The 27,201-nt window shown below is 38.7% G+C and overlaps 1 protein-coding gene across 3 annotated transcripts in view; it reads left to right on the forward strand.

The window, feature by feature from the left end:
- Positions 1-27,201, forward strand: part of EPHA6 (EPH receptor A6) — a 520,098-nt gene that overhangs the window by 116,254 nt on the left and 376,643 nt on the right. For all 3 annotated transcript variants that reach the window (XM_064468758.1, XM_064468741.1, XM_064468750.1), the window contains exon 3: positions 14,917-15,580. In XM_064468758.1, the coding sequence (XP_064324828.1) occupies positions 14,917-15,580 (664 nt within the window). The remainder of the gene's footprint in view (positions 1-14,916; positions 15,581-27,201) is intronic.

The following is a 27,201-nucleotide window of genomic DNA, read 5'->3' on the forward strand; positions in this document are numbered from 1 at the left end:
AGAATGGAGAGGATCCACTTTACACGGAGTTTATGAATAAAGCTATATGAAATGTTGGTTTTGTCTACCAAAATAAACTGAAATATAGTAAAATGAAATTTTCTCCTTTACTGTCATTAGCTTTTCCAGAAATTGGTTTAGAAAGTATCTTTGTGTTTTATCTAATTGAAAATATGGGTAATGGGAGGGGGGGAGGCTGCAAGAGTGCCTGAATTATTCATTATCATAGTTCATATCTCTTCGTATTCAGATATCTCTGAAGAATGCAGCACAATGTAGAAAAGAGGAGATGGCTGGGAGGTTGCTTTGATGATACTATACTCAACTCTAGTGAGTGGAGTGTTTTCAATACTAGCTTATATTTACAATAGGATAATTAAGAGGTTGATGCTTCCTCCTTTATTGCACTCAGAAACGGAATGAAATGAAGGGGCACTGGAGAAGGGTAGCAGGTTGTTTTCTTCCAGTGTATTTTAACAAGTATGATTGAGCCTGGGCTCCCCCGGGAGGCAGTACTACTTTACAAGCTCTCAGTAAGTAAGCAATTATATGGCAAGTATGAACAAACCGATTTTCTGGAAAACATTAGTGAGTGATTTCTCTTCCTTTTTCTTCACTTCTTGTTTTCCTGTGTTCCTGCTTTGGAGTTTGCAGACTATATGCAAAAGGTTAAATGGATAGCATTATTTATTTCTTTTAAAAATACTGCAGGCTTCTGATTTGCACGTATTTATTTCTCTACATATTTTAGACACTTAAAGATGTTTCCAACCTGTAATGGAAGTTTTTCTGCAGGGTCTTTATGCACCACTCTGATTCAACCTAGAAAATGAATAAAGTTTTAATGCATCTAGCTAGAATATACAAATAAACTTAGAAACTTATATGCAAATAAACTGAGCTGCTACTTATGTTATTCAGCTTGTTCCATTTTCAATAATTGGTTCTTCTGTTCACCTCTCAGATTTTATTTCTTTTGGGGGTCAGTTAAATGGCAGGATATGATGCCATTGCTTTTGGCTTTCACTTGAGTATATCAACATGATCCCTTGCAAGCCAATAAATAAAAGTTTTTATCTTTAATAATTCCCTTAGCTCTAATCTTGGTTTGCCACATTTTGATACTCTGCTCGGAAAGGATAGTAGCTTGGAAATAAAATGAAGTTGTGAATCATGTTATTGGTACAGAGTGATAACATTTGTTAGGATGATGGTGAAAGGCTTGAGGTGTACATATATATATATATATATTTGAGATATAAGTCTTCAACTGATCAGCAGCAGTTTGGTAGCAGGTATTTCAGCCAAGTGTGTGCACCGCAGGAGTGGGCTCCATTTTACCTGGTAGCACAACAGTTGGTGAGGAATGAAGGGCAGTTTTGAAAGAGCCCATTAGTAACGTGCTTAAAGGAATACTGTTGTGCCGCAGTAAAGTTTTTTGAAATTACGTCACTTCAGCTCGTGGGTATGTGTAGTGTCATATAGAGGCATCCACACTGATACAGCAAGCTCCTCATTACAAGCATGTGCTGCAAGTTACAGTAAAAATCAGTGACCTGTCACTTAACCTTCCTCTCATTATCTCTAGTTTTGCTTCTTTAGTTTTATGTCTTAGTTTAAATTAATGTGTTAGTGTTCATAAAGCGCTCTAAAGATGAAAAGCTTTATATAGCTGCTTTGTATAATTATTATTTTTAATTGTTTCCATGTGGTATAGTTTCAATTAAAAACACTAATTGACTAGTACTAATTCAATAAGAAGTAGAAATGGCAGGTTTCCCCCCCTTCTCCTTTTTAAACACTAGAGACTTTAAGAAAGGATTGGGGAGAGATAGGAAGAAGAACTGGATAGATATTCGTATGGGTTTTACTTCATCCATATTAACCTCATTGACTGCTTGCTAATTGCCGTAATTTAAATATGCCAGTGCCCACATAAGAATAGACTGAAATCCACCACTTCTCAGTGAGAAATCCTGGAGCTTGGAGAGGTATTTATGCAGTTTCTGCCATGACTGGTACTGAAATGGTTTTTCTCTGAGCAATTAGTCAGGAAATGAAAATGGGAAACTCGATGAGTCAAAGCCTGCTTTCCGAGTGTGCATAGTCAGGACTGCTGTTTTGCTGTGATTCTTTGGTATTTGCTTAAAGCTCTGCTTCTTGGAGTGATAAAGGCAAAAGAAGATCTTTCTGCCACTGAAGGGGAATTTCAAATGTTAGAACTGAAGATTCAAAGCTTGGAAAGCAAGTAAAAGCGAACTAATATTTGGAACTACGTGCATTTAAGTCAGATTTGTGACTTGATGCGGTGCACAGTTTTTGAAGGGATTAACTGGTAAAAACAAGTTAGTCATTTGACTCATAATACTGTGTGCATCAAATGATAAAGCAGACAAGGTCAGCTCTCAGACTGAGGGCTGGGAATGTTGTCTACCAAGTGTCCTGCCCTGATGATATTCTGGCTTCTCACCAGGCCAAACCAATTTGCACGATTGAGGTGCATGGGAAGTAGGGTATGGCAGGAGGGGAGTCTACAGACCAGCCTCTGGTACCACGGGGGTTGTTGGGTCAGAGTCAGTGCAGTACTGATGTGGCTGCGCGGAGCTGGTTGCAAAGAGCTGAGTAAGATCAATAGGTGACCTCTGAATTTGTAGAAACTTCTGAACTAGAAATGTAGAGATTGCTCATGGATTTTTTTCTGTAAAGGTCCCTCAAGTCTTTGTGTTTCTGTGTTTCTAAGTATCCCTGGACACGGAAACATTTACCGTAACATTTTCTCTGCTATTTTGGAGATCCAGCAAGTTCCCCCAGGCCACAAGCTGATGCAGTCAGCTGTTGTGCAGCATTACCAGTGTACCCAGTACAGCAGCATTACCAAAGTACCCACCACAGTAGCTTCACTGAGCAGTATTATAACATTCCTGCTCCAGTTACTCTGATTGTACTACATGCTGGGAAGGGCAGAGCCAGAATTGCTCCAGCTCCCCATATTCAGGAAATGAAGTAACACAGCAGCAAATAGGTCATCTAACTATTAAACAGCTAATGTCTGTTGGAGCCTGACTGAACTACACCTACAGTCTGATTTATTTTTAGGTGTAATTTTTTTCTCAGTCCTTGTTTGTTTTATTCTAATTACAAGGAAGTAGAAGCACTTACACTTATGTATTTTAAGTCATGACATCTCTTATTTACTAATGGGTGACAAAACTTGTTTCTTACGTACATACATCAGATATTCCACAACAGTCTAGAGTTATTGCATTCTGCATGTCTTCTTAGTTAATCCTGTAAATCTCATTCAGCCAAGTGAGGATTACTAGCCTCTTGTTAGCCTGCCAGCATCAGTATTATTCAGTGTTTTGTCTTAGCAGACAGACTCTGCAACCTCTGGCAGTCTCTCTGCTAATTGTAGCACGCAACTCTCATGATTAGCTAGATCGAGCTCTGTTCTAGTACCAGACACCTGTAAACCACTGTTTCATATGTTTATTATGATTATTATTATTTCTTCTGTAAAACAGTGGTCAGCAAGCTACGGCACAGGTCCCAGAGATTGGTGCACAGGCATATTTTGAAGGGCACGCAGCAGGGTTGAGTGCTAACAGCTATAATATCTTCAAAAGGTATAGACTTTCTGCTCTCACTTTCCATTCAATTTTGAGTAAGCCAAAAGTGTTGCATTACATAGGGATAAGATGCCCCTGGAAAGGTGATCAGCAGCACTTTTCACCACTGAATTGTGGCATCTCTCACCACCTGCTGAGGTTTTACTAGCGTGTCTAATTTAAAAAGAAAATTACAGTCTGGCACGCTATCCTTGCAGATCCTTGATGCAAGTCATTGAGTCTTTTATAGTCCGTAACGCATTCAGGGAAACAATGGTCTTGTTCCACAGCACTGAGGAGAATGGCATTTTATATGTTAGTGGTTGGCTTCAAGGATATATCAGTTTATTATAAACAACCCTCACGTGTATGCATATATGCATGAATTCTTTGGTCGGTTTTCTTTCCATTTTAATATGTATCCCTTTTTTGAACGTACTTTGCCTTCTCATGATCTAAAATGGAAGGAAAAGTGTATTACTGCTTCTGGGTCCTGTTTATACTTTCTCTACCATATCAAGACAGTGGAAACATTATTCCATTAGTAACTTTTTCCTTGGTGCATTATGATACTGCTGTCTGGATTCTGGTCAGGCAAATGGATTGACTGCCTCAGTAGCTTGAGCCCTAGATCAGATTATATGTTTTGAAATGTAAACATGTTTCTTGGCATCTTGATCTTTTTTTAGTATATGTACCAAGGCCCATGTTCAGGACCTGTGACTGCCTTTTATTCTGGAGTAGCCACAACGTGCTCTACAAAGCTAGAGCAGGGCTGTCCTATTCTGCCCTCTGATCAGAGAGTCCACTGCTGGCTAATCCAGCAATGACTCCAGTGAGAGCCAATTGTTTCAGGTATCTGAAGTTGGTCTGTCTTGGATTCCAGGACTCATGCCTCAAATCTCACCAGATCCTAGTCTTGCTTGCCTGATGAAAACATTCTTTCCTTTGCGTTTCTGAGGAAAATGCAGGAGCAGGCTGTCCCCAGTGCTGTAAGACGAATGAGTGGGGAAGGTGACTGGCCTGGCTGAACAGAGCGCTTTTGCTGGGACTTATGGAAAAAAAGGAGAGTTTACCACTTTTGGAAGAAGGGGCAGGCAACTCAAGAAGAGTACAGGGATCTCGTTAGGTCATGCAGATGGAAAACTGGAAAGGCAAAAGCCCAGCTAGAACTCAATCTGGCCACTGTTGTAAAGGACAACAAAAAATAGTTTTTACAAATGCATTAACAACAAAAAGAGAGCCAAAGAGAATCTCCATCCTCTGTTGGATGTGGAGGGGAACATTGCCACTGCGAATGAGGAAAAGGCTGAGGTACTAAATGCCTACTTTACCATAGTCTTTAATACACCAGTTATCCCCAGGGTATTCAGCCCCCTGAGCTGGAAAGCAGGGATGGAGAGCAGAACAAACCCCCCATAATCCAAGAGGAAGCAGTTTATGACCTGCTGCTCCACCTGGACACTCACAAGTCTATGGGGCTGGATGGGGTCCACCCAGAAGTACTGAGGGAGCTGGTGGAGGCACTTGCTAAGCCACTCTCCATCATTTATCAGCAATCCTGGTTAACGGGGGAGGTCCCAGACAACTGGAGACTTGCCAATGTGATGCCTGTCTACAAGAAGGACCAGAGGAGGATCCAGGGAACTACAGGCCAGCCAGCCTGACCTTGGTACCAGGGGAGATTATGGAGTGGCTCATCTTGAGTAAGCTCACCAGGCAAGTGCAGGACAACCAGGGGATTAAGCACAGCCGCCGTGGGTTCATAAAAGGCAGGTCCTGCGTGACCAACCTGATCTCCTTCTATGTCAGGGTGACCCACTCTAGTGGATGAGGGAAAGGCTGTGGATGTTATCTGCCTGGACATTAGTAAAGCCTTTGGCACTGTCTCCCACGGCATTCTTCTAGAGAAGCGGGCGGCTCGTGGCTTAGACAGGCGTAGGCTTTGCTGAGGAAAAAACTGGCTGCTGGATGGCCAAGCCCAGCGAGTTGTGGTGAACGGAGCTAAATCCAGTTGGCGGCCGGTCAAGAGCAGGGTTCCCAGGGCTCAGTTTTGGGCCCAGTCTTGTTTAATATCTTTATCAGTGATCTGGATGAGGGGATTAGGTGTGCCCTCAGTAAGTTTACAGACAATACCAGACTGGGTGCTTGGTGGTAGGAAGTCTCTGCAGAGGGACCTGGACAGGCTGGATTGATGGGCCGAGGTCAATCGTATGAAGTTTAACAAGGCCAAGTGCCGGGTCCTGCACTTGGGTCACAACAACCCCATGTAACACTACTGGCTTGGGGAAGAGTGGTTGGAAAGCTGGCCAGCAGAGAAGGACCTGGGGGTGCTGGCTGACAGCTGGCTGAACATGAGCCAGCAGTGTGCCCAGGTGGCCAAGAAGGCCGACAGCATCCTGGCTTGTATCAGGAATAGCGTGGCCAGCAGGAGCAGGGAGGTGATCGTACCCCTGTACTCAGCACTGGTGAGGCCACACCTTGAATACTGTGTTCAGTTTTGGGTCCCTCACTGCAAGAAGGACATTGAGTTGCTGGAGTGTGTCCAGAGAAGGGCAATGAAGCTGGTGAAGGGTCTGGAGAGCAGGTCTTGTGAGGAGAGGTTGAAGAAACTGGGGTTGTTTAGCCTGGAGAAGAGGAGGCTGAGGGGAGACCTTATTGGTCTCTACAACTACCTGAAAGGAGCTTGTAGTGAGGTGGGTGTTGGTCTCTTCTCCCAAGTCACTAGCAATAAGATGAGAGGAAACGTCTTCAAGCTGCGTCGGGGGAGGTTTAGATGGGATATTAGGAAAAAATTTATTTACTGGAAGAGTGGTCAGGCAATGGAATAGGCTGCCCAGAGAAGTGGTGGAGTCACCATCCCTGGAGGTGTTCAAAAATGTGTAGACATGGCATTCGGGACATGGTTTAAGAGGCATGGTGGTGTTGGGTTGACATTTGGACTTGATGATCCTAGATGTCTTTTCCAGCCTTTATGATTCTATGAATGTATGATTCCTGCAAACCAGAAGTGTTTCCAGAGCAAAGTTGGATCATCTGGAGTAGCTCACCCTCACGGTTGTTCAGTATTCAGTGCTTCATGTGAATAACAGAAGTTACTTGCTGTTTTGGATTTTCAATTTTGAGTGCACTAACAGCTTTCTGAATCATCCTGGCCACTTCAACCATAGAGCAGCTGTTCCACAGCCCAAGACCTATTAAAGCTTGCATTTGGAGAACACAGAATAATCTGCAATGTTCTTTCCTGTATTCTCTTGTTATATTTCCCTAGCTATTCTTTATTTTTTTAATTCTGATTTTGTTCTTTTTTTAATTACATTTACTTCTACAGATTTTTTGAGGGGTTTGCCACCAACTGTCATAGTCTGTGCCTATATGCTGCTGCCTATGTAGAAAACAGATGCCTCATTTTCCTCTAAACCTGTGTTGCAATTGCAGTTTTAGTTCTACAGAGCTAATCTAATGCATGCTATATATTTATATGCATTCCCTAAGCAACTTGAAATCAGCTCAATTGAAATGTAAGACCATAAGTAGTTTAATTGGTGTTTCGTTTTCCTAGCTATACATGAATAGCTGTGGAGTTTTGTCTGCCTTCTTTTTCCTTTGTGTTTTTTTTTTTTTTTTCTTTTAAATAGGCACATTTCATAAATTGAGTATTATCAGCTGTCTTATTGGGTTTCGGAGGTCTGAGCATCTATTTTCACATACAGAGTTGTAGCTCTTGGAAAAAATGCTGGAGGTGAAGAAAAATTAGAGATAATGGGGGGAAAACTGATTTAAATTTACAATAATTCTGTAGTTCTTTGAAATATTCTTTAATCTTGCTGTTTTCAGTGTCATGTTTTAAATGCTGACTGTGCTTTAAAATGTTCACTTTCTAAGCACATTAATTTGAGAGAAGTATTTTTTTTCTTCAATTCTGTTATGTAGTATAGGTAGTTTTGCTTGAATGTCACTACAGCAGCTAGATGTTGAAATCTGCGTTTGCAGATGGCAGCCAGCAGCTGTGCATGCCAAGTGCAGGTCCTCCTCTATTGTTTCCTAGCTTAGACCTTTCTGATCTCATTTCTATGGAGATCATCTCACTGGAGATGCTATAAGGGAATTCTAAAAACTTTTAAAACTCTTTATTTTTACCATTCAGCTTGTTTCCATGGAAATGGGATCTAAAAGATTGTCAGTAGCGAAGAGTTGAAAGTGAGAATTCACTTGTAGATTTCATTAGATGACTCCCAGCTGAGAACTGCAAATACTGATGACCAAAAGGAGTAATAAACCATTTATAAAAATGACAAAATAGAAGAACCAATTGAAATATTAGAAAAAATACTGTTTTCTTTTTATCCTTATGGATGCCATAAATATGGAAATGCTGACCTAACTGTTCTTGGGTTCATGAGTTGCAAGGACATGCTTGTTTTTTAGGATAGCAGCAGTTTTATATAACAAACATAATCCACCCCTTTTACTATTAGGGACCTGACCTGTTCTGAGTAGACATCTGTGGGCAATGAGGGATATATGTCAGGAAATTGCACTGCTACAGTTCAGGTTCACTGAATCTTCAAATGCCACACTATGTTTTTGTATAAGAAGTAGTTGACAGCTACGTTTCCGATATTACCTAGTTCTCTGAAAGCAATAGAGTAAGAGAGATCTCTGTAGCATGAACTTTACATATTTTGTTTTTTGATTGAGAAAGGAAATGTTTTCTCTGTGGCCAGATAGGTAGTAAGACTTACTACTGTTGAGGACTTGCCTTTATGGATGAGTTTTCTTAGGAGGTAGTCAAATGCAGAATGGCTGAAGGAGATTGGGGAATGAAACCTGTCGACTATCCCATGTTCTTTTCAGGCACAACTCTTTCCTTCAGTTCCCTGTATGGAAAGACAATCCTTATCCCTATGTGTTTTGCTCAACAACAAAAGATTTGTGTAGGATATTTTACCCGGGGGTCCCATTGTGTACTTAGCATTCAATGCATTTGGATATTTAGTCTGCCACAACCTATCCTTGTTCAGGAGTGAGCTAAGATTCACTGGTTAGGTATGTGTAAGTACAGAACCCTTCATTTTTAGAGAATTATCCTTTCAATAAAAGAATAAGGAGAAAGGGGATGGAACTTCCTAGCTTAGGATACAAATGCAGCAAACTTTGTAAAGGTAGATGGTTTCTTCTATTCCTTAAACTGCTGAGTAAGGGCGTGGGCCTAAGTAACCAGTGTCCCTACCTTTTCCTTTAAATGAAGTAAAACGTCAATAAAAAGAATCTTGAGCTGTGCAAGATCCTAGAACTGCAATCTAGATTACCAAACTACTGCTGGGATCAGTGCCTGAGTAACTGTTATCTGAGATTAAGAACCCACTATTAATTCATCAATCAGTGTGACATCTTGAGGGAAAAGTGTCTTTTGCTACATGTGAAGTTATCCAGATATCAGCTCATTATGAAATAGATATTTTCAACTGCTTGATATAGCTACCTCTATTCATTGGAAAAGCTTCTTACAGTAGTTTGACATAAAATATTGTAATTAATTCTTCAAGTGCAAATAGGGCTGTTGCTGAACAGTGAGAATCTGCTTGGCCTTGCTTCTGTGCAAATGGCACGATGGAGATTGCCAATGTGGGAAATGAGAGGCTCAAGTGACAAGGTGGAGAAGAGCCTGTAGTGTATGTCTTCACATGGGAGAAGATGCACTATTCCTGGCTCTGGTGCAGTGCCATGGCACCTCGCTGCTGCCCGTAAGCAGTACCCAGCACTGGAAGTCAAAGTGGAGCCATAGGGTTGATGTGGGAACGTGCAACTTTACGGTGCTGCCATAGAGGGCTGGGAGGTGATAACAGGGTGAACTAATATTCTCTCAGTCCTTCCTGTTCTTTATTCCCCCTCTAAATCTGATGTTGCGTACGGCTAGTGCTGGGCAAATCATGGCAATCATCAATTTAACATCTCTCTTCTTTAAGCAGCATGATATGATCTCAGTAATGGTTTAAGAGACTGACAGTGGCTTAAAGATAAATCAAGATTCAGAATTTGTTGAAATAAATGGTGTCTTCAGGGAAGTGATGACTGCTTCCATCAGGCTGAAACTGGCCCACTGTGTTTACTTTTCTGTAGCATGGTATCACTAAGACATTTTCTTATCAGGCAGTAAGGTGTTTAAAAATAACATAAAATACATGAAATGCAATCTCTTTTTAATGTCCATACAGCCTTTGGTGGTACAACCTACTGAATTCTAATAAATGGTTCCTGCTGATTTTGTAAATTGGTAGTGTTTGGTTCAAAATAAGAATAACAAAAAGTGGGAAACACTGAAAACAGATTTCGGTATTATATATAGCTAGTGCAAGATTTAAGTTAGGTGATTTGCTCTTTATAGTGTTCCTTGTACAGCTGTTAAATATTAGTGAAGTTGTAAAATGAAACAGAAAGGTTGTAAAGTAGCTTGTAGAGATAGACGTGGCACTTTGGGGCATGGTTTAGGAGGCGTGATGTTGGGTTGACGGTTGGACTTGACGATCTTAGAGTTCTTTTCCAACCTTAATGATTCTATGATATGAAAGCAGCTGAGATTTTATCTAACTAAAATCTCAGTGTGGTTTGTAGCCTGATCTCATTTTGTGCTTGAATGTGACAAGTAATCTTAAAATCTTCTCTCTAACAATCTTCAAATTCCGTGTTCTTTCTTAGTGACATTTACTGCTTCTTTTTGCCACGTACAAAAGTAAAATGTAACCTCTAAGCCATGCTGCTGTTGATTACAATGTTAAAATAGAATTTTGAAGTCTTCCCTCCAAAATGTGTGTTTGATATTTCTTCATAAATCCTGGAACTCCAGTTGTAAGAATTGGCTTTATGCTGCTGCTGCTTCCATCTACATTATCCGAGGTTTTCCTTGTTTGAAAGGAATGTAATAAAAATTTTTTTGAAGTATTGCAGTTCATTGGGACATCAAGAGGCTTGGTTTGAAGGAAGTCTGAACTGTCAGCTTGTCTAAACCAGACAGCTTCTGCCAGCTTTTGTGCATGTCAGGTTAGGTATTCTGGGGGATGTTACCATGTTCTCATGCAAACATCACTAAGGAGATGCTTCTGTTCATTTGTTTTTAAGGTTTAAGCAAAGAATAGTTTTGCACGACTAAAATGTTTATAAATACTTTTCATTTAATTACTTGGGAACTATAATATGAAATACACTGAAAAGAAAACTAGTCTGTATTTGATAAATTGTTTGCCTATTTGTTGTCTGAATTTAACCATTGCTTAATATTTCCTGGCCGTTTTTATCAGACGAAAAATGCAACACTTACAATCTGCTTTTAGCTTTGCTTATTTCACCTAGGAAGAATGTGTCCTTGTCAGAGGCTATCATAGATTGAGTTCTGTTACACTTTTCAGTAAATTACACTGACATTTTGGAGTGGTGGAATTTGCCTTATTTGCACTCAATCTATGGGACTAGTAATTAAGAGCACATGTCAACAAACTCACAGCTGTATATATAAGCATACCTGATGCAGAATGTCTCAGTGCAAAGGCTAGGTTGAAATGTTAGGTGTTAACCTTTTTTGAAAATATTTTATATGTATGATGATTAGACTACTACTTCTGTTAAACATTTTTGCAAAAGCCTTTTAAATGTTTGGCTTGCCCAGTGCATGAATTCTTATAAATCGGGAGTTGTCAGCAGGCTGTCTGGGAGCACAATGGAAAGGCACAGGCATGAAGCACACAAGGTCTGCTTTGAACAAACTAAAACACTGGCCATGTTTGATCAGTCCATCTTGATTTATTCCTTTACACCAGTTATTGAAGTTCTGAGCCTTTACATTCCTACAGAAGCAATAGATCAGTATTATTAACTACACTGAGCAGCTAAATTCAGGGCTTTAATTTCAAAGTTCAAATGGAGATATTGATTTAATGTGAACATAGAATTATTTCCGAGGAGAATCTCATGGTAAAGGTGGATATGTTGGATGTTTTTTTCCTTAATATTTTTAAGAGGCAATAGTATGTTGAGGTGTTTTGGTTTTTTTTTTTTTGCTTTAAGCTAGTTTACTCTGGTTCTGAAGACTTGTCTGTATTTTAAAAACTACATTGTCATCCCACCTGCTACTCTTATTCTGGGTTTGGTGTGGTGGGTGGGTTGGTTTGTTTGGGGGGGGTGTTTGGGGGTTTTGAGACCTCTCGAGCTTATAGCACATCCTCATTTTAACATGGTTTGATATACAAATAAACTCAAAATCTTCTGTGCTTCTGGTCTTTTTTCTAAATATAGATTGTGGTTATATTTGTGTATAACACAAATTTTTTTTATAATCCTTAAACTTATAGCACGTGTTTTGTATGTGAAGAAAAAGGTAGTGTGTCCTTGGCTCATATAACAGATAAGTAGGCAAAATGGGAATCAGTGGCTGAGAGACTTATCTGCCTTGTTTTTAAAGAACCTCTTCTGGTGAACTCTTAAGGGTTGGAGCTTTGGACTTTAATTAATTTTATTTAAAATTAAAAAATTATTGGAATTACTTTCTTTAAGAGTGCATGGCTGTGGAATTTTGAATCAAATCAATCTGTGTGGGTTCATGCTTGGTAAGACAGGAGAGAGGCCTGGGCCACCAGAGCATGAAAGTCCCCTTTTCCCAAATCAAGATCTACTTGGGGTATTACAGTGCTTGCAACAAGATAGACTTTAATCATAGTTCAAAACAGTTTGGGGACAATGGCATGAGAAGGCCTGTGCTAACTAGTTGTTCACTATAAAATTTTGACTAAATGTGGTCTGTTCTGGTCTTCCCATAAATGCTGAAGTGGTTGGATTCCCCTTTCTGAGTGCATACAAAAGCCCTTGTCCATCTAAGTAACTCTTAAGAATCAGCAGACCTTTTGCCAAGTATTTGCTGTTGTCTGGCTATCATATAAGGTGCGATGTTTTGTGATTCTTAGGACAGAGCCTTCAGACAAAGGTAACACACTGTGATAGGAAGAATCCCCAAAAGTGATGGCTTGTAAAGGCCTTTACTTACACCAACCCCCCCCCCCCTTTTTTTTTTTTTTGAGCTCCCAGGTGCACAGTGCAGTGACCAGAAATCCCAATCCTCTGATCTCATCTTGGCAGCATTTGGAATTGCTTTTACTGCAGGAATTCCAGCCAACATTTAAAATCAAAGTTTTCAGGCTAATGGAGCCACAGCTTTTTTTTTTTTCTCTTCTGCTTCCACCATGATGGATCAGTTCACTCCTAAACAAGAGGGTGCACTCTTTACCCCGCCTCCAATGTTGTTGTTGGTTTGTGCTTTTGTGTTTTTTTTTTTTACATAAATATTATGTGAAAGGTCTTAGAGATGTGCACGTTCCCCCACTTCGATAATGTGATATTATTTTTTCTTAAAACTCAAAGTAAAGCCAGCTAGTTTTCTACATATTCACATGTGCCTTAAGAGTCATCTAACGTCTGGGAATTTTTCTGAAAATAAGGACCTAACTCTTTGTCTGTTCATCTTTTTCTGTGAAAAAAGTTATTCTTTCCACAGTGGTTTTAAATGTTGATAGACATAACTTTTTTTTTTTTGCTTAAAAGTGGTAAACTGAACCTGTACTTCCTACATTTTTTTAATCCTGTAGGCAACAGGCCAACCCATACCTTCTTTGTAATACTGAAGTAGGCACTATGAATATTCAGCTGCTCAAGTAGCCAAAATGCATCTTTAGGAGTGTAACTTGAGTTTCTGAAATAATTGATATGGTGTGTATTAGAGCAGAAAAATGTGTGGGGTTGATGTATCATGGGGCAAGCAGAAGTTTCATTTATGTTTGAACAATGATGGGTAAGGTCTGTATCTTGTTTTTTACTCAGAATTGCGTATTGTGCGTAATTCGAACATGTGCTTTGGCATGTGTGTACACCTATATGCAGTTAATACAGAATTTTAAAATGCCATACAGTGAATTTAACCAAAGTACTGCAAAATTTCAGAAAGTTGATAAGAGTGAAAGATTTACTCTGTTGGTAACTAAGAAGGACTTCTGCTTTCTCAGTTTTAAGCTTATGCATCTTATTTGCAGGCAAATAATTTTAGCTAAACATGTGTTTATAATAAAGCTGTTCCAAGTATGTTAAACTGTGAACATGAATAATTTATATTTTGATGTTTTAATGCTATGAAACAATGTAGTCTGGTGTTATGAGTGTTATTTATGAACAGGTTTTTGGCTTATTTGATATGTCAATGCCATAAGACAAAAGTACATCTAAAAGCCACGCTAATACTTCTGGTGGGACACAATATTTTTGGATACAGAACTATATAAAGCTCTATGTTTTGATCAGAAAACATCTATATCTAATGCTGTATTGATATTAGCCATGCTTAGTGGAAAGTTGACTCAATTATATTGAAGCTATTTGGGGGATGTTGGTAATCGTTTAGAGTAGCAGATTATGTAATAAGTTAGGCATTTAGTAAGCCTTTTGAACATAGCACATCAATAACTTTTCAAAGATTCATGTTTTTTGAGAGCCTCTATGCAGGAATTTCCACCAGAATTTGGGAACATTTTTTCGAAGTTGATACAATGCAAAATCTTGGGGGTGGGGGAATTCCCCCTTCACTTCCCAACTGTAGTAAAGAGAATTTATAAAGGCAACAACAATGGCATGATGTCTGTGACAGAATTTTTTTTTTTAAAGTGGAAATGAATATATTTTTGGCTCCATACGGTCTGTAACATCTCTGCATATGCAGGGAAAAGTTCATAGGACAATTCTGTAAACCAGGACAACCTATGCCAAACACTTCAGACCCACCAAACCAGAGTGGCTGCATCCCAGCTGCTGTCTGCTGCAGGTGCCTGGCCAGTGCCATGTGCCTGAGCTGTGAGAGTTGCTTGCAGGACTGCTAGAGAGCCAGCCCACTGGCATACCGGACAGGACTGTTCTAGCAATGTTTTTTCAGCATAGATGATTGAATGACATGGCCAGGAATGTTCTCAGACTTATTAAATTTGCTAACATAAACATGGCCAGTTTTTCCCCACTTCTATTGAGTCATGCTGCTTTTTAAATGTTTTTATTATAGAAATTCATCATAGAGTTTCTGAAATAAAACTTGTACCATTCTGTAGTTGGTATCTGCTTTTGATGACTGTCTTTCCACTCAGCTTTAAGTAAATCATTTTCTCTTAGTTAATCCACAAATGCATATATGTGGGGCGTGTGTGTGTGTACATGGGCTCTGTATATATGCATGCATGTAATACTTATTTTTCTTTGTTTGCAAACAATTTCATTTTCTTTTCAGTGGGATGCCATAACTGAAATGGATGAACACAATCGTCCCATTCATACTTACCAGGTATGTAATGTGATGGAACCAAACCAAAACAACTGGCTTCGAACAAACTGGATCTCCCGTGATGCTGCACAGAAAATTTATGTGGAAATGAAGTTTACCCTGAGAGACTGCAACAGTATTCCATGGGTACTGGGAACCTGCAAGGAAACTTTCAACCTCTACTACATGGAGTCAGATGAGTCTCATGGAGTAAAATTCAAGCCAAACCAGTACACTAAAATTGATACTATTGCGGCTGATGAGAGCTTTACACAGATGGACTTGGGTGACCGCATTCTTAAACTCAACACAGAAGTTCGTGAGGTTGGGCCAATAAACATGAAAGGATTTTATCTTGCTTTTCAGGACATTGGAGCATGCATTGCTTTGGTCTCAGTCCGTGTTTACTACAAAAAGTGCCCATTCACTGTCCGTAATTTGGCTATGTTTCCTGATACTATTCCAAGGGTTGATTCTTCTTCTTTGGTGGAAGTACGGGGTTCCTGTGTGAAGAGCGCTGAGGAACGTGATACTCCAAAATTGTATTGTGGAGCAGATGGGGATTGGCTTGTGCCTCTTGGACGATGCATCTGCAGTGTAGGATATGAAGAAGTGGATGGCTCCTGCCATGGTAAGAAAACACTATTAGATTTTCTTTTTAATTTAAATAAGTCATATGATGTCATATGCAGATCAAATAGCTTATTGTATATTGGAAATATTGCATGACACTTTCAAGCAATGCTTCTTGTCTAGAAATATGCAAAGTTATTTGGAGTCACAATATTGTGGATTTCTAAGAAAACATTTAGTTACTGAAGATGACTTTCATTTTGTCTAACTGTAGGTGCCCACAATGTATGTGTGCATAGATCAGGTAGTTACCTTGACTCCCTCTGTAATTAGTGGAGATGAATCCTGCTCCAAAATATGGGCTTCTTTATCATATTTAAATATCAATCACAGGATGAGATGAGCAGTGACTGAAAAAACCATGTTTTTCCTCCATATACCTAAAAAGGGAATCTAGGCAATCAACTCAGACTCAGATCTCTTCTGTAAGCACAGAGAGGAGATGAAGTCACCTGAAGACATAACAATCATTATCCATGCTTCTGTAAAACAAAGGGTGTTAAATGCCTCCATGAATAACATGCATGTTAACATAGTAGAAAATTAGTAGGTATCAAATTCAGTTAGAGATGTTTGCCCTAGTCACAGTTAATGCAAAAGGCTAAAATCAAAAGTGCTCAAAATGGTTTCACCACAATTTGTAAGTAAAGCTAGATATATAGTACTGTTTTTCAGAGACTAATGTACAAATGTAGTAAGACAGGTTGTTTGTAAAGCAGGTGTCAGTACATGATTTAGTTGCTGAATGTTTTTTGCCATCTTCTTGTATCTTAAGAATTGTCTACATGAGCATAGCTGTTCTTGGAGATCTCTCGTCAAGAATTTTGCAGAGACCGTACTCTGTGCTGGTGTGTATAGAGCACTGCACCTTGTCACTACAACAGCGAATTAAGCATGTTTTAAATCAAGGTTTCAACTTGAAGATGACTACAAAGGGAAATGTGTTTTCTTTCCTTTTCAGTCCTTCACTTTCATAGGTGAACACATGCAGGAGCAAAAAGCATATGTTCTGCACAATCCAAGTAGTGGTGTGGTTCATTAACCCTCTCTCTGCCACTCTTAAGAGTGGTTGTATTTCTCTAACTTTGTAATAACTGGATTTCATGCACAAACAGAAAAATTCAGGTTACTTAAACTTTTGTGCTGTTTAGAACATGAATACTGTGCTAAAACTTTGTAAATGCTGTGGTATACTTGAGTAAAGCCCAGGACTCCAGGCTTTTGTGGATTCATCTTGAGACTGGAATCTGTGGAGAATGTGCATATTGAGACTTATTTTCTACCTGCCAGGACTGCTGAGTAGGTGACACTTACTTAATCATAAAAGGTGAGCATCTTTTCATACTATGCAGTTTCTTAGTAGTGAGTTGTTTTGTTAGCTTCAGAAAGAGTTACTAAAGGGTGTATGTACTTTGTATGTTCTCTTCTACTGTATGAAACATGACTTGAGTATAAGGTCATTTTCTGTAGTAATTGATTGTAAAAAAGCCTGAGTAGCCAGTAAGATACCAGCCTGCTTTTGGTTCAACATTTGCTTTGTAGCAATGTTGTGGTTTAACCCAGCCAGCAGCTAAGCCCCACCCAGCCACTCACTCACCGCCTCCGTGGTGGGATGGGGGAGAGAATCAGCAGACTCAAAGTGAGAAAACTCGTGGGTTGAGATAAACACAGTTTAATAGGGAAAGCAAAAGCTGAGCACACAGAGAAACGAACCAAGGACTTCATTCCCTACTTCCCGCAGGCAGGTGTTCAGCCATCCCCAGGAAAGCAGGGCTCCGTCACGTGTTAACAGTTAGGAAGACAAACACCATCACTCCGAATGTTCCCCCCCTTCTTCCTTCTTCCCCCAGTTTTATATACTGAGGAAGACATCTCATGGTGTGGGATATCCCTGTGGTCAGTTGGAGTCAGCTGTCCCAGCTGTGTCCCCTCCCAACTCCTTGTGCAGCCCCAGCCTGCTCGCTGGTGGGGTGGGCTGAGAGGCAGAAAAGGCCTTGGCTCGGTATAGGCACTGCACAGCAGTAACTAAAACATCCCTGGGTTATCAACACTGTTTCCAGCACAAATCCAAAACGTAGCCCCATACTAGCTGCTGTGAAAAAAATTATCTCTATCTTACCCAAAACCAGGACAAGCAAAAAAGAAGAGAAAGACTCCATGAATTATGCAAGTAATGTTTCTATTGCCCAAATATTTTGCTCAAGAGCTCCTCAGATTTGATGGCACGAGGCAAGCTGCACTGCAACCTTGGACGATATAGAGCATTAAAAGCACACTATGCATTGCAATCAGAAAATGAAATTCACTTTGTCTGAGCTTGCTGGCATTAATTATCAAAATATTTTCATTGCAGAGATACAATTTTGACATTGCCATTACTGGAATCAAGTATAATTTTCTATATAAGGTCAAAAGGTTTCTCTCTTAATGGGATAAGAATTTTCTTCAAGACATTAACGCTTAATGAATTTCTGTCCATTATGTGGGTGAGTCATACTCTAGAACTGTACATGAGCAATATAACCAGCAACCAAAGCCCACAAAAAAAGTCAGGAAACTTTTCTGCTATGCATTGACTCTACTTGTTTATTCATTTAGCTGTCCAGTCTGCTGCTGAACAGGTACCTCCTAGAAGAAATGGAATACCCAAAGCCTTGAGTGTCTGCATATTCTTATCTATTCGCCCTAAGAGTAACAAATATTTTAGAAAACTATGATCTAATAGAATTTTCATACATGTTTTGAAATAATTTTCATAGGTTTCTGATGTTGTGCATTTAGTCATCTCCAGTGTATTTTGATATTAGTATGTTTTCTGACAGTGTTTCTAAGTCTGTCATGCATTCCTTCATGAATGTCATGCCTAAGGCAAGCCCAAATGTATGAGATACTTTCAGAACTAGAGTGCAACAGTTTAATTTCACTAGTGCTCACTCTCCAGCGCTTGTGCTTTAACCATGAGTTAGAAGGGTTACCGTCAGGGTGCCACATTTCCCTTTGTGCTAAAGCTGCTGGTGGAGACGTGTGCTTGGGTAGCTGGGAACACATTTTTACAATGTGACTGTTTTGAGCATTGTGAACTGAAGTGAGATAACTACCTATGTTGACAGCAATCTTTCAGACAGCCATAATGTCCTATTTTGAGACTTTGCTTCTTGGCTGAGACACGAATCAGAAATTTAGAGTTTAAAAGATTTGTCACTTGTCAGTATGATCTGAACCAGTTCTTTCATACCCATTAAATTGTAAAATACCTGAACTTTACTAACTTTCGAAGGGAAAACTTGTAAAACTTACATTTCACTTGTTTTTATAGAAACGGGGGGATGGGAGGGGTAGGTGGGAGGGAGAGGAGAAGCCACTACATCTTAGTTGGCTAAGACCTGAGATGTATTTCTACAATCTTAGTGTCTTCTAGGTCCCTCCCCCAAATCCCAACCCAAAGCCCTTTTGTCTTTCCCATTCCACCACTGGAGTTTCAAATCTCGAGTCTTGGAACCACTGATGCCATTCTGTCAGTTCTTCTCATAGATACACTCTGTGACATACTGAAAACTGATAACTGTTTTTGCCTTCTGCATGAAAATAACTTTCAAAATAATAACTTTGTATTTTGAAATCTGTTCTAGCAAGTAATCAGGTGGTATGCAATACTTGGTAATACTTGAATATTTTTTTTTTACTTCTGAATGTTGTCAGACTTTATATTATACGCTAGCATGTGGCTCAGTAGGGAATAATAAGCTCTTCATGCCAAATATGGGTTATCTGTCACAGTACTTAAAAATCAAATTTGTGTTTTGATATTTGTTGAGATATGCACTCTCTGTTCAGGAAGTACTGAATGGCACAAAGAATGTTATCCTGCCTTTGTCATTGCTCATAGTTTCATAAAGCAGCACAAATGGGAATAAAAAAGTCTTTGATCAGTTTTACCACTGCTGTTAAAATCATAGGGAAGCAAGTAAAGTTGATTTTGGCAGTTGAAAATAACCTAACTGGCAACATTTCAGTCATTTCAATATTTGTTGGTTTTATGCATCTCTCTGTCTGTGAATCTATCAGTATTCCCTATCCATTGTATTTGCTTTTAAAAGCATCATTTCAGAGTGGAAGTGGCTGAAAAGAGTTCACAACCAGATTAAAATATCCATACTTATTAAATCTATACCCCAATGTGTCTAGAACAGTTTACAGACACATTGACAAAGAATTTTTCATTAATTTGGGGGCTGTCTTCCTTTTCTGAAGTCACTGAGGAGAAAGTCACACTGATTGCAAGAGGTTCACAGTTATTTGTGCCACATTCCTTTCTTAATGGCATAACCTGAAAAAAAAAAAGCCATTTTCTCTGAATTGTGTAAATAATCTATCACTCTTTGATTTGAATCTACTTTCAAGACTTTTTCTCCCTCAAAATCCTGAAATAGCAGCAGCATTCACATGTTTTTCTGTTTCTTTAGGCATTAAATGAATTACTACCAATAACTTGGCAATGCTAATCATAAATGGCTCCAATATGAAGTGCTTGCTTTGCTAAATCATTGGTTCCAGCCCCATTCAGAAGTCTTAGCATAGCAGGAGGAGATGCTGCACAGGATTCTAATAAACATCAATTAGAAATAACAAGTTCAATGTCATATCTTCCCTGAATGTCAGCCCAAGACAAGAGTTGTGCTAAATCTTAACAAATGTATAATATATACAGGCCATATCAGGACTTTCGGAGGATTTGTTTTTTTTAACTCGGAAAGAAACAATCATGACAAGGAATGCTCTATAAACTTAATTACAACAGTTCGGTTCTTTTTAGGTATGATAGAGTTATAACTGGGTGACTGTTAACTGAAGTCTGTTTCTTTAATGATTTGCCAAACAGGATATGAATTACTCAAGGTTAGCAATAAATGGCAGAGAAAAATTCAGGTATATATATGCAAATACTAATTATTAGAGTAACTTCAGAATTTCTTTTAGAGTCTTAACCAATCAAACACATTGCAGAAGTGTATTCTAGCTGTAAAAAGTTGATTGTTATTGAGGAATAGTCTCAGGAATGCCCCACTCCCCAAAGGGTGTTGTGTGGTATGGGTGAAGAAATTTTTAAAATGTAGAACAACAGGCATTGACAGACTCACTTGGTTTATTTTAATTAAAACAAATACAATTAGAAGTGGGAATGTAAAGTTCAAATTCTTTGACCTTGAGTTGACTGAACAACACTTCCTAGGGATACTAATGCCTGGACACATTGAGCGTTTGTTTAATTGAACAAAAACTGCTTTCTGTTCTTCACTACTCAAATTTGTGGTAACATTACAGTGTTAGGACTTCTACCTTGGCAGCCTATCTTCAGCCATTTCATCTGATTCAATTTGAATATATTTTCATTTTGCAAACGTGAACTAACCTCATCCTGATAAACATACCTATAGCATCTCTTTGTCACGCTTTAGTTACCTGTCTGCTGGCAAGAAAACAGGAAAAGGGAAAACATACATTCGTTGGAACAAGTTTCCTGATAGTTAGAGATGCAACATTATGTGAGGTTCCTTTTGGGTTTTTCTCCCAGGTATTTATTTACTTATGAGATCTACTCTTCTTTGCCAGCCCATAGGCACTGAAGGAAGATCTGTAAAGACGCATAGCAATATTTGGATGACAAAAACAGGCAAAATAAGATTAAATTCTAATTTAGAAGTCTGCAAATTTATCTTTTTAAGAGAAAGTCCCTCGTGCAGCAGAGCTAGAACAGTTCTCTTGCACTGGAGTAGATCCCTATGATAGAGTGCAATTCCCTGCCAACTCTACTGGATGGCCGGGGATGTGAATTGGTCAGAGAGGCTGAATGAGTGGAGGACTGAGAAGATCCACTGACTGTTCTTCCTCTGTTGTGAAATGTGATGGGTACAGAAGATCCTGGGACTTCCTGCAGCTATGTGTCTGCATTAGCTGATATGATCTGTCTCCTCGACCACTGCAGATGACTTTCTTGCACACAGAACTTGCTTCAACGCCCTTAGAGTACCTTTTGCCTTTCAAAATATAGGGCAGACAAGTAGGAAGAATGATAATACAAACCTACAACTTTAAATAAAAAATAAATTCTAATTGAAGCCCCATTTCCCACTGAAATTTAAACTTTTCATATTTTTTTTTTAATTTCCTCCTTTCCACTGAAACCTTATAGTGAAACCACCTCAAAGACAGCCACTGCAGTGTGCACATGCAGCAATATTGTGCAGAAAGCCAGTGTCAGTTTGTGAAGGAGAAGGAGGGGAGATAGGTGGGAACATGCATAGAGGTAACACCAGAGGTGACGTGAAGAAGGTTAGAAAGAGTGGTCAGGAATGGTGATGCACTGATCAGTATCAACTCCACGATTTTTCTTCATTATCCCTTGTTTCCTCTGCACTGTTACACTGTGTTTTGTTTAGCAGGCATCCCTTGGTGACATCCCAGAGAGCAGGGAGGATGGGAAGGCTACAAAATTCACAGAATTCTTCACCCGTCTTGGGTTTCAGAGAGGGCAGCTGTATATCACAATCTTTTCTGCACTGATCTCTGGAAAGAATTTAAATGTGTTTGTTGTGGTTGGTTTTTTAAATAATATCTGTGATGTATTGTGCAATTCCAAAAATTATTACATAGTTGCATGAATTTTTATTTTATATTGCCATATAATTTATTGGGATTCATAGCAAATTCCTAAATATACAAGTGCTCCTGAAGGTGTTCTCAATTTTTTACTGCACTTAAGAAATGATGGTTTATTTTACATAACTTATGTGAGTTTGAAGAGCTTTAGATTTCGGTGTTTTCAATGGAAGTACTTAAGACACTTGGGATTATTAGTATTTTCCATTGAAAAATCCACTTTTTAGCCTACGTAAGGCTACACAACATCTATGAACACTCACTACACAACATCTATGAACACTCACTGCATATTTTAATTTGAATTCTGAATATGGATAAAATGGCATTGAGTTTGACATTTCCAAATTCAGTTTTTAGGTTGAACCACACAACAGAGGGTTTTAGTACAATCTAAGAACATGAATGAAAAAATTAGGAATTGTGGATAATCACAACTCTGTAGGTGACAGTATAGAAAAGCAATTGATAATGACTTGTTCAAAGCTTCTGAATATAATTAATCACAGATAACTGCTAACATACTAAAAAAATTGGACTTGATCTGAACTCAAGAACTGTAAACATTTGGAAAAAAGAGTATATATTTACAGTAGGTTAAATTTTAAGTGATTATCTGTTGGGAGGGGGACATTACCAACACTGCTGGTAGTGCTTTTATGTTCATATGTACTGTTTTTAATTCCTAAATGCCAGGTCATGTGCCAAGCTATTTCATGCTGTATCTCTTTCATTTGCATTGTACTTTTTCCACTTGCACATAAAGAACCCTTTTGCCCTTAAGGCTTGCAATTAGTGTGGATTAAAAATAATGTCGTTGCCTAGTAGAAGTAGGAGGAAAAGGATGTGCGGTGGACCATGTGAAATGAGTGTAATGTTTTTTACTGTCAGAAAGATGAATTTTTACTGAGTTGGACCAGGCTGAAGAGATCTGATTTTGCTGTATTCAATTACTTTGCCTATTTCTCAATGGTTTTAGGTTAGTTTGAAGGGAGTTTTTATGTATTTAAATTGTGTGTTTGTGCCCTTTCTTACACACTGGGTGCCAGGCTGCCTCATGCAAAACTTTCAAAGATATGCATGTGTTCTGAAGTTTACGATTTTAGTTATTTTTAATCGTAGCATTATGATATCTTCTTTTCAGGGTTTTAAAACTGAGGAGACTTCTAATGTTTGTTATTGAAATGAATGTTTTTGGTTTTGTTTAAAACAAAACAAAAACTGCAGCAAAATATTAGGAATTAAATAAAGTACATAAGGGTACCTGTTTAATGACTGCCTGGGATAGCCGCCAGAAAAGTCTTAGTCCCATATAAATTAACGTTGTAGTTCAGATCCAACCCTTTTTTACTTAATCTACAGACATCTGCAGATTTGTTGAGCCAGATAAATTGTAACACAACAGATTTGGTAAAACAGCTGGAAAAGGGGTGCTGCTTAAGAAGTGAGGATTTAAAAAACAAACAAAAAAGGTTTTCATTTGATTTACATGTAACAAGGAAGCTACACTGATACTAAATGAACACATGTTGTTTGCATGTTCTTGTCACATGATACTGGCACATCTTGCGTTATTTTGAGCAAATAAGGAACCTTACAACAGCGACTATAACCTGGTCTCCGGTATATTTAATGGTAAAAATTTCAATTAAAGCCTTTATTTTCTAACTGCATCAGAATAAAGTATGCATATATAGGAAACTTACTATTTGCAAACTGAATTAATCCTAGGAAATCTCTGTTTCTCACTTTGATTCCAAAATGTGTATTGAAGCACAGTATTTCGTGAGGAACCTACTTTGTCAGTGGAAGAAGGAAGCCAGCTTAGGCTAAGTAGCAAGTTTCAAACTGAAAAACTATCATTATTTTCTGTTTGTACACATAGATGGGAGGTTTCAGAAGCAAAAGCATGCTGATTACTCAGAGATGTCTTGCCTCAGGTTTTGCATTAGTGTATACTGTTGGATATTGATCCTACTAGCTTCCTTGATAAACAGGAGACAAAAATTGTCAAAGGGACTGCAGTGATTGATTTAGTTCTTGCGTGTGACTCAGTAATACAGCTGCATGATTTGACATTAGGAGCAGCCCACAGTAAATTTATTTTTCCTCTGCTGAAATAAGTACTCTGCAGTGATGATCACATGCAAAACCTCTAATACCCCTGGAAACAAAGTTTTTGTTTTAAGTTTCATAAAATGCTCCTATAAATACAAATGTGTTGGTGTATCTATTCAACTATGTACAAATGAATAAATTTTAAAATTGTTCTTTGATTTATTACTGTTTTCTATCTTGCCACGCAGATTGCTCAGCTACTTTGATTCTTCTCCCATATTGCGTTTGTGTGGCAAGGTTTTGGTAGCAGTGGGGCTACAGGGAAGGCTCCTGTGAGAAGCTGCTAGAAGCATCCCACAGGTCCAACAGAGCAGCTGGCCAAGGCCAAGCCAACCCATGACAGTGGTAGTGCCTCTGGGATAACACATTTAAGGGGGGGGGAGTCTGTAGGTCTCGTTCACTAATGTTTTTAAATCTGTGTGCATATAGATTTTCCTATATGTGATAAGGTGCTGCCTTCCAACAATAACAATCTAGTCATATTTGAATTCTTGGTCAAGCCTTATATTTGGCTTGCCTGTCCCAAAATAGACTTTTGAAAATCTGGTATAAATAAATTTTAAAATGTTTTGGTTTGGATTTGGTTTCTTTCAGAAATAAACAGATTCATGCTAACATGCAAGTTCCTCTTGTATTGGTAAAATGGGAAAAACAGAAAGATAGACAGGTTGGATGCTATAGTATAGCAAGAGGTGAAAAAGGAAGGCACTAACCCTGCATTACTCTCCTGTGTTCCTCAGTGTGGTGGGATTTGGCCTCAAAACGTGTCACATACTAGAGAGACTAACAGAAACAGTGCCTCTCAGTTCCTGGGTAACAGCTTTTTCTTGCTTACCATGTAGTATTTTTTGTCTTGTCCTGGGAGTCAGTAGCTTGAGTTCAATCATTTCAGATTAATTTGACTTGGAAAATGTTCATTGCACTTCACACATGATCAACCTTAACTGTTTCAACAATCAAATATATTGAATGTAGGCAAGTTACTTGAGTGAAAACTGTGGACTGCTGTATTTAATGGATCTAAAAGTTCAGCATTTGTTGCTTGTATTTCGTGACAGCCATAGGAGGCTTTCCTCTAGCTGGAAGAGAAGCATGATGGGGTTTTCTTATGGTTGAGTATATCCTCCTCAGTAGTATGTAGGTTTCCTCAATATGCTCAAAAATGTACATCTTTATGGGTTCTGAAGAGGTCTTGTGTGACAAGCACATGGAGGAGAGTAAAACCATAATGGTGCATTTACAAAGACCTAGTAACATTTCTTCAGTACAAAATGCTTTGTGTTAGGCATTGAATTCATTGAAACCTGTGAAAGATAAATACTTTGACGGAACTGTGATTTACAAACTGCCACTAATTGGACAAAGGAACACTTTGCATACAGCAAAGTTATGTAAAAATCATGTCTTAGGGACTTCTGTAGTCATATGTTGCAGTGAAGTAACAGTTCTGGCTCAATAAGGGTTTGTTATATTTGTCTTCATGAAAATTCAGTTTCTAGAATGTTTGCTCATCATTGACTTTTTGTGATGGAGCCCGGAATAATAAAAATAAATATAAGCTGATGAAAAAAATTTTAGTCAGGGTGCTTGGTGAAAGTTTCCAAGTCTTTACACTGTAGTAGGTTGTGGATTTATTTTTTTTAATAATCATAAGAAACTTCACCTAAATCTTAACACTTTATGTAGACATGTATACTTATATAATGTTCAAAGAGAATTCTGGCTCAAGTTTTTGGAGTTTAGGTATTAATTTGGTTTAAAAAAAACCAACTTGATTTTCTCCATGCTGCTACTAGCACAAGTGCTGAAATTTATAGTTTGAAAAAATTGAAACATTTTAGAATAGTATTATGATTATGTCCCTGTGAGAACTCATAAAATGAAGCTCCAAAATCTGAAGATAATCACCTGTACTTCCTCTGAGGCAGGTTATTAATGAGTAACACATTCCCAAATAAACCATAAAACATATTCTGTAATGGAACTGTTCCCATAGAGGTTACCCATCATTTTATTCAGTCAATTATTAAAGCATTTATGCTGAGAAATGCAATTTCAAAAGCAATCAATAAAGGGTTTCCTCTTGCATGGTGTAGCCTGGGAATTGCAAGCAGGAGTGAGGTAACTGTGCCAAGACGTTTCTGACAGAAAGTTTGTCTTTACTACAAAAGAACATGTACAAGTGTTTGAAAACTTGGCCTGTATTTGCTTTCTGTAACTCTCAGTAAGAACACAAGTGAGATGAGATTTTCTCTAGCCAACTGACTTATACTTTTCTTCCTAAAGCTTGAAAATAATATCAAAAGCAGTCATTTTACACAGCAAGATTGAGGTAGACTATAAAGTTATTCTGTGTCATGGACTAACTTAAATTTCAAGGCCAATAGTATTTTAAAAATTCTCAGAAATAACCTCCCCCTCCTCCCCCAAATTTGTGTTATGTCGGAGGCATCATTTGAGCAAAGCAACGTGGAGTCTACTTAGAAGCTTAAGCTCTTGCCAAATAAAGGGAAAAAAAAATGGCTGGCAAATGCAATACTATTATCTGCCAGGTTTGATTGACACCTTTGTCGAAGAGAAAAGGGAGAGCAAGGAAAATTCCCATGAAAGCTGAGGTGGCAGTTACAGAGACTTCTCAGACCTCAGTAGTTTTAGATCAGGGTTCACACCATGATACTTCTTGCGGGTGCAGAGGTTTGGATGCGATCACAGCTCCTCTCTAAGCAAGACCACATCCATGGCAGCGTATCGGCTCTCACCACTGCCCAAGCGCAGTGTGTCCCAGAGCTGCTGCGGGGTCAGAAAGTGAGGGCTGCGTGTTGCTCCCTGGCCTCTATTGCGTGG

Source organism: Phalacrocorax carbo, chromosome 1 (assembly GCF_963921805.1).
Source record: "Phalacrocorax carbo chromosome 1, bPhaCar2.1, whole genome shotgun sequence".
NCBI lineage: Eukaryota > Metazoa > Chordata > Aves > Suliformes > Phalacrocoracidae > Phalacrocorax > Phalacrocorax carbo.